Source organism: Camellia sinensis, chromosome 3 (assembly GCF_055761805.1).
Source record: "Camellia sinensis isolate YWXY chromosome 3, ASM5576180v1, whole genome shotgun sequence".
In the NCBI taxonomy this organism is placed as follows: Eukaryota; Viridiplantae; Streptophyta; class Magnoliopsida; order Ericales; family Theaceae; genus Camellia; species Camellia sinensis.
The window spans coordinates 80,916,651-80,925,275 of record NC_138963.1 but is presented as its reverse complement, the minus strand read 5'-3'; the positions used below and the strand labels follow the sequence as shown (position 1 = coordinate 80,925,275).

At 34.5% G+C, this 8,625-nt stretch overlaps 1 protein-coding gene across 2 annotated transcripts; it reads right to left on the bottom strand.

Annotated features, from left to right (window-relative positions):
- Positions 1-1,115: 1,115 nt before the first annotated feature.
- On the bottom strand, positions 1,116-8,407 carry LOC114276773 (protein FAR-RED ELONGATED HYPOCOTYL 3). 2 transcript variants are annotated; one of them, XM_028218593.2, is made up of 3 exons: positions 8,184-8,407; positions 4,838-5,436; positions 1,116-1,637 (listed from the first exon to the last, which is right to left on the bottom strand). In XM_028218593.2, the coding sequence occupies exons 2-3, from the start codon at positions 5,390-5,392 to the stop codon at positions 1,428-1,430; spliced, it is 765 nt and encodes a 254-aa protein (XP_028074394.2). In that variant the 5' UTR covers positions 5,393-5,436; positions 8,184-8,407; the 3' UTR covers positions 1,116-1,427. The 2 variants fall into 2 exon arrangements, with proteins under 2 accessions (XP_028074394.2, XP_082776291.1); XM_082920165.1 differs by lacking the exon at positions 8,184-8,407 and adding an exon at positions 7,439-7,528.
- Positions 8,408-8,625: the final 218 nt, after the last annotated feature.

Genomic DNA, 8,625 nt, shown 5'->3' with positions numbered 1-8,625 from the left:
TTTTCTGGAGTCTTCCCTGCTATTTATACTCCTCAAAGATAACCAACGAACTGCACTTCAAACTGTCGAACTGCTCCTCCATGATCACTAAACATCCTGTCTTACAAGTAATTCCACTACGCCATCACTTGCAGTTAAGCTTCTCTCCTATATTTGAATTTGAATGTGAGTAACTGCTGAAACCACGTCACCTTACATTTCTTTGCTGATCCAATGTTACTCGGATCACGCAATAGACAATATCAACTGTCACGTGTACGATCAGGATCGAAGACTTGAACAGTCTTCCTATATTACCCTTACTCTGCTACGCGTTGAACTGTAATTTGTCTTTTACAAAATATGTAGCCAACAATGACACAACACCTGCTACTGTAAGTGGACTTAAGGATGATGTTTTAGGAGATCCAACAAAATTCTTAAAATAAAAATAAAATAACACTAGATTAAAAAAATTAAAAAAAAAATTGCCAAACCTACAGCTCCTCACCCACCCAAAACAAAACGAAAAAACTTGTCTTTTTTTTTTTTTTTTCCGTTTTGAATTATTATTTGTAGGAGAGAAACTTCACCAGAACTTATCTAGGCAAGTAGTTAGGTAGTTAGCAGCCTTAACAGAAATGCTCTCCTGAACAGATTCATTCTGAACCCCACCAATTGGCTAGAGGGGGTGGCAAGGCAACCAATCTGTGAATGTCAAAGTATCAACTTCAAATTGGGGCTAAATGCTTTCACTTCATACTGGGGATCCACCTACACTAAGGTCATGTTTGTTTGGGTGGACATGAGCTTGGGATTGGACTAATAGTCCAATAAAATTATTAATCCGATATTTGGTTAAACAATTGAAGTACGGATTAATTATTTTAAACTTGACTATTAGTTAAGATAGGATACATAATCCAACGGATTCGTAATCTTAGGACTATTAGTCATGAGAATGCTAATCCAGTCAGCCCAAACAAACATGGCCTAAAGGTTCAAATTGAAATTACTCAAATTAAAATTGCATTAAAATTAGAGACTCTTGGTGTAATTCACCCTAAATAAAGACATATTGCACACTCCTTTAGTCCTTCCAATGTTTTGCCACCCCACCCCAAATCCACCTCTAATACAATGAATGGATGTGAAATTATTATTACAAAATTACACTTCATATAAATAGTTATTACACATAAATAACTTCATCAAGACATCTTTTTTCATCTCTTTATTTGCCTATTCCTGGTTCACGCCTATGGGTTATGCTAGACAAATCAACCTCTTTGGCTCTTATCAAAGTATATCCAACTCATAGAGTGTATAAATTCACCACACTAAATGATGGTAAATTAAGTAAAGATCACATTAGAAGAACCGAAAAAAATTATTTTAAAAAAAAATCATAATAATTAACAAGAAAATTTTTACAAATTATACTGACCCTAATCTGAACCATCTAGCTGCTCATTTTCAAGCTCTTTTATACGCTGGACCATATCTTGAACACTTCTTGATAAGTGCTCAGCATGTTCTTCAACATACTTCAATACCATATGCAACTGTTCCTGGTAACCTGCACACCGGCGTTTACATCGTTGTTTCTCATTGTAAAGTTCAAGTTTCAGCTCTCGAATTCTTTGATCCTTCTCATCCTGTAAGAAGTGAAGAAGTCAATGGAGGGAGAAAATCCAGGTAATATTCCTACAATGAGGAAAATAACAAAACTATTTTTTAATGAAAAGGTAATACTGAACGATAAGAATAAGCACTCTGTTGGTCTCTCTAGAAGGAATTTATTTAACCTAATTCCCATACAACAAAATGATCAAAATTGTCGTTACTGGTCTTGACAATACTTGAACTTTACATATACAGAAAACTTCTTATGTCCATTATCAAACATACAAAGTTCTTCTGTAGAAAGGATATATGTGCAATGAAATTGACTCACAATTCATGAGGGGAGCTATAAATGCACAAGTCAAATGGCTTACTGAGAATAAAGGAATTAATCATTGGATGGTCACTGAAGCATAAAATATAAAATTTGAAAACATAGACAGTTAATTTTATAACTTGTTGAGCAAAACAACATTAAGTTCAGACCAGCGGTCATGAACTGAATTGAATACACACATATGGTGGCCATCCAATATACTGGTAACTGATATCACTCTTACAAGTCCTTCCTCAATAAGACTTCAATGCTATTTCTAAAACCATATATATCAGTAGAACTAAACAACATTTTAACTCACATAATAATAGAGCTCTAAAAGTCAATTATCGTCCTCCCAAGTAGCACAGAATAATAGATCTGTTCAGTCAATTATAGCACTCCCTAGTAGCACAGGTGTACTGAGTGCCCAGTCAACTATCAGCTCAGATTACTTATGTTGTCTGCTATCTTTTCATGGGTGATATTGATCAGTGGCTGCTAAAAGCTTAAGATTAAGCTTTCTTGTACTGCTGAAAGTATCAACTATGGACTTGAGTACGGGTGTCGGGTGTAGGTATGTATCTGGAGGGCAGGACTCATCAAACCATAAAATAAAGAGTACGCGGACTTGGCAAAAAAATACCATATTTTTATATTTTTAATCAAGTATGTGAGATAAAATGGTCCTATATGTAATTTATAGTGTCAAAAAGACTTTTTTTTTTGGGATAAATGTAGTATCAAAAAGACATTTATAGCTATTGTACAACAATATATATATAATAATAATAATAATAATAATAATAATAATAATAATAATAATAATAGTATTGTATACAATTATATAAGAAGTATCCGATGAAAAGTATCCGACGCATATCTCATACCCTTGTCCGAGTGTTGGGTGTCCGACACGGGTATTTGATTTATTTTGAAGAGTCCATGTAACATAGTCAGCTAATAGCCTAACAACAAGACATGGTGGTTGATATGTGAACAAGACTGAAATGTCGAAAGTGATTTCGAATCTAAGGACTGTCATCACATCTGCAGTTAAAGAGAACTTAATAGAAGCAACTGTAGCTTTGAGAGTAGGACTATATCCAATGAGATACATTGTACCATTATTTTTAAAATTCTTCTCTGCCACAGAACAACCAAACACTAAGAAATTATTCTTAGGATTAAAGTATGAGAGTTTTCATACATTTGGAAATAATGCTACTTGTACATTATACAAATCAATTCTAAAAATAAGGATGATAAAAATTAATTCTCAAAATTTTTAGTTTAAGAAACAATCATTTTACTTCCTCAAAAAAAAGAAAAAAAAAAAAAAAGAAGCAATTTTATCTTTTCATTATGTATATTAGCACCTGTAGACACAAATTTTAAAACATGAAGTGTTTCAACACATTTCAAAATTTTATGTTACAAATGTCCACTGTTTAGTCTTTGGACTAAACAGTATTGATTATTTGAATAGCAGGTTCTTATTTCCGATCTGTATTTCAGATCGTTAATTACACATTTTTATACAAATGAAACCTCCGATTAATGAAGAACAAAATAAACAACAAAAAACAATTTAAGAAAAATAAATATTTTATTAAAATTATTATGGGCTTTGAACCCTTTACCTATTCATCGCCATTAGTGTAGGCTCTTGAGTTCTCTAGGTTTCTCTTCTTCTTTCTTGTAACGACTTCTTTAGCTTCTCAATTTCTTTCTCTCTCTCTCTCTCTGATCTTTTGACTTCTGATTTTCTGATCCCCAGTCTTGTGTGATGGTCCTCGTATTTATAGAGGGCCATCAGGTGATAGGAATGCCTCATCTTCAATTTGAATTTCAAATTGAATGATAGCGCCATTTGAATTTTGAATAATAGCGCTATCTGATTAATCGTATATCTGTTTAACCGGATTGATCTTTGGGGTTCCATCCTGTGTGGTGTCCTTGCTGTAGGCTCTACAAGTGTCATCTTTCGTAGGCTCCACGTGTCATTTGAGTATCCTGAATAACGTTGCTGAGATACAACGTCGTTTTATTTATGTACTTCAACGGATCATATTGATCTTTTTTTAGGGAGTGATTACCTACAACCTTCCTATCATAGGCTTTATACGTGTCATAAATTTAGTCGAAATTTATGTGCCAACAGCACCAAAACAGAGATGGTGAGAGAGGGAGTGATTAGAAGATGAATAATTAAGGAAATAAACAATCAGATGAGGATGAAGAAAGCGCAATAAGAGAGAGAGAGAGAGAGAGAGAGAGAGAGAGAGAGAGAGAGAGAGAGAGAGAGAGAGAGAGAGTGAATCGTCCTGAAAGATGATGATAATAATAATAATAATGTATGTCCTGAAGTACCCTTACTGTACATAGTACTTCATAACTTTGTAAGGGGGGAAAAACATCCAAAAATAGTGACTTGAAAATTGTGTCAAAGCAGAAGAGGCTCAACTGCCTCTTTATATATATATATATATAAATATCAGCGTACATTTCTAACCAAAAATAATTATATTTTCAAGTAAAAATATAATTCACAATACTTATTCTAAAGATCCCTCACAGTGACTTGCCTACAAACGTAATGCAAGGTAGAGGTTGGATTTAGCCATTCAGTACGAACTTCAATATATGTGCTCTTATGTGATAGATAGAGGTGAACAGTGATAATCCCATCAAGTAAAACTGGGCAGTGGAGCTTGGTGTAAGCCATTTAGTATGAAGTTCAACATCTGTGCTCACTTATGTAAAAGAGGTGATCACTGATAATCCCATCAACGTGAAGTAAAACTAGAGATAGGATGTAAAAATTGGCTTCATAAGGAACATCAAGCATATGTCACTGCACCCCAGCTAAAATAGTGAAATAAAAACAAAATTTGAAATGAAACATAAACATACCTCGCTGACCAAATTCTTTCCAGATCCTCGCCACGGAACTTTACTAGGAGACATTAAACTGTGATTGTGATCTTTTACAAATTTGGTAATAACCCACTTAGCTCCATCCCTCAGAGCAACCCTAAGCATTGCAGGACAGCCTTCTCGGGTGATGGGTGGTGGAGGAAGAACTCTATCTTTCCGGCATGCATATTTCTTTTCACGATAACCTTCTTTTGAACAAACAAAATCTTGACCAATAACCATATTGTTGATTCGAGAACGGCGATTATGATGAATGCGCACAGTAAAGCCTGTATGCCTACCATAAGCAACATAAAACTCTCGAGCTTCATCTCTTGAATTGAACTCCAAGCCAATGTGTGGTTCTACAGCGTTGTCAACTGAAGCTAAATTTCCAACAGATTGATCTATTATCTTGTCATCTTTGCCAATACACATATCCATACTTTTGGACAATTCATCATCGGTGAAATCATTCTGATTGTAGCTTTCAACTGGAAAGCAACTTTCACCTTCATCCAAATCAAATGCTTCACTAGATGTGCTCTCCATAAGGACCCTAATTTACAGATGTCATTTATCCATTTTTTTGTGAGCTGCAGGTAAGAAGAAAATTCAGAAAATAAACAATATTGTAATTCATTTCATTCAAATTGTGCATATTGAACAAAATAATGCTATGAAACAAAATTAATAGTCATGTTAAACAAGAAAGAAAGATAAAACAGAAATAATATCGCATGTGAAAACAAATAAACTAAAAAGTTATATACATAAAAAAACAAATGCATGTACCAACAAAAAATAACAAAGGCAAGTAAACTAAATTTTATTTAACCAGAATCTTTGCCTCTCACTGCTGGCTGAATGAAATGCGTAATTTTTATCATTCAGCTACTAAAAGTTTGCGACTAACTATTCTTAATTGTTGACATACCAAACCAAGTAGTTGATTTGAGGCTTAGTTGAGTTCAGCTGGTTTTCTCACACAAGCATTTAGCAATTGTGAAACTGGAGTTGGCACATGCAGAAACATCATGTGTCCATTTTTTTTCACAACATTCAAATTTGAAATTTCCATTCGTAAAAGCAGCTTGTAGCAGACCTCAATGTCATTTTACTATATCGATTCACACACGAGAGAGTATACAAATGCCACCAAAATAGCAATTTCATGTTTACGTATCCTAGTATTGGCTCCTACTTTGTTTGGCTAGAATGAGTTTGTAATTTCAATATAGTTGATAACTTTGTACTGAGAGAGATGCCACTCCTCACCTCCGGAAACATTCCCCTTCTCTGGAAACATCTCTTACCTCAACTTGATATCTCATGGATGATAGTCAAGCGTTCATGGTGTTAGATCACCAATTGTCCCAAAAGCATAGACTATTAGGAAATGGTCCCACCCAGCTCCCAACAGTGTATATCAAACTAACACGCCCCTCATGTGCCAAAACTCACATGTAGAGAAACAAATAGACTAGTGAACACCGTGCAAACATAGACAAACCAAGGTGCATAATGACATAGATAATGGAGGTGGCAAGACTTGAACCCATTAAAATCTCCTGGAACCAGACTTCATATACCACATTAGATCACCAATTGTCCCAACAAATGAGCCTAATAGTATATATTAAGCTAACACATGGTTTGTAGCATTTTAAATGCATTTGAATATGAGGACAAAAAATCCAGGAGAATGACTTCGTTTACAATCTGTTGGGTCATTTCAAGAAAAAGAGATCCTTAATTTTCTTCCACTTCAAGTGGTATATAATGTTTCATCCTTAATTTCCCCTACAAATGAAATCTTTTGGGATCTCAATCTTGAATCAAATAGAAGACTACGATTATTTTCTTATTCGTCGTTGCCTTTAGATTTCTAGCCTTATTTATTAGATGTAAAATTCTTTGCTACAGTACTTTGTCCCTCTTTTTTGGTCCACTATTCTACTTTGGGATGTCCGAAAATGGTTGTTCATTTTGAAAATTGCAGGTACTTAACCTTATGATTTTACAATATTATCCCTTTCAAATGACTATGAGCTCAATCAATAGCGTTAAATGTAATGATAGTTTTGAAAATGCTGACTATATTAGTTGGCCATGAACTCATTCATGCTTGTCCCTTTAAAAAGTTGGGTTTCCATGGTGAAAAAGAAATGGAAAACAGAGATTTCACATACTTCTCCGAAGCACACAATATCCTTTTAAGCAAAATTTCCTCCAAAACATTTTACTCAATATTTGCAAAAGTAGCATGCACTAACTACATTTCTACACATTTTCCAAACCCCAACATTTCAAGGTTTACAATACTAGGAGATTGAACACCCACATAAGTACGGTAGTTACAATTTATATTACAAATCACCGTTGCCAAAGCAGTATCACCTAGGCAGTTTTACATTACTCCAAAACTTAAAAAGCCAAAGGTGATACTCCTCCAAAAGTTAGGCCCTTTTGTCTTGTATGTGGGTCTGGATTTATAGGAACTCAAGAGGGTGTGTGTGTAAGTTTCATGATTTCAGGAAATTAAATTTATAAATAAAAAAATAAAAGAACTCTGTTTTACACGGAGTGTGTACTTACAAGTCTCCGTGCTCGAAAATTAGGCACTTTTGGCGAGCTATATGTGCATTTGGGCTTACTAGTCCTTGTGTGGAATATTTGTTCCTTTCCTATGATCAAGAGTCAATAAAAACATACTTAACATTTTTTATTATTATTATTTATTTATATCTTGGGGGACTTGGAAAGAAAGAATGACATTTCCTAAATGCAACAATCTTGCACAATTGTTGATGAAGAATGTGGAATTGTGGATTCATTAAAATGGTTTCCAGGTGAGTGTGTGTATGTGTTTTGTATGAATGAGTTGGGGACACCCTGCATAGAAATAGCACATGTGCTCTGCTACCATTTGCGTATTTTTCAAGATAATCGCTTTATCATTTACAATAATAGCAAAAACATTATCAACAACTACTATTCAATAGCTCTCTTGCAATGATAAAATGCATACAAGTCTTGTGATGATATATGTACCAGTAAATGCAGTTTACAGTCAAAAGCTCCACATAACGAGATTCTAAGTAAGAAAAAAAAAATTAAAAATTCGATGAATCAGAAAAACTACGGAATCGTCTCAACTGAACTTGATATCAGTTGGGTACCTGAGCTATATATATGAAATTCAACATATGATTTTCTTTTTGTTTCATTGTTTTCTTATCAACCAAACAGAGGAAAGCAGAGGTTTTAATCAAAAGGTCAAATTCAAATGCAAAGATTTAAAATAAAATAAAATAATGAATTAAATAAATCAACAAGGTACCAGTATAAAACCCTAGCGCGTAAAGGGCTTCGAACCAGATTGAAAAGTTGATGGAGAGTCTCTCTATGTCCTTGTTATAGATCTTGTGTGAAAGCAATCGAATTCAATTGTGAGTTAGAGAGAGTCTATGAGGTCTCAAGGATCGCACTCACAGAATGGTGGGATCTAGATCAAGGTCCTGACCGGTTTTTCAAAGCAGATTGGGTACTAATCAGGTGCATCATGGACTACTGGGAAGAGATTAAATAAAAGAATAATGTTTGGGACCCCTTTTGAGGGTCACCCCTTCACCCCCTTTGCCACGTGGCAGGGGGTGATTGGAGGAGCAGGAAAAAAAAGAAAAAGAAAAAGAAAAGGTAATCAATGAGAGAGAGAGATGGGGTCAAAGGGGATGAGGGGAAAAGGGGGATGAATCATTACTCTAAATAAAATTATATTTGTT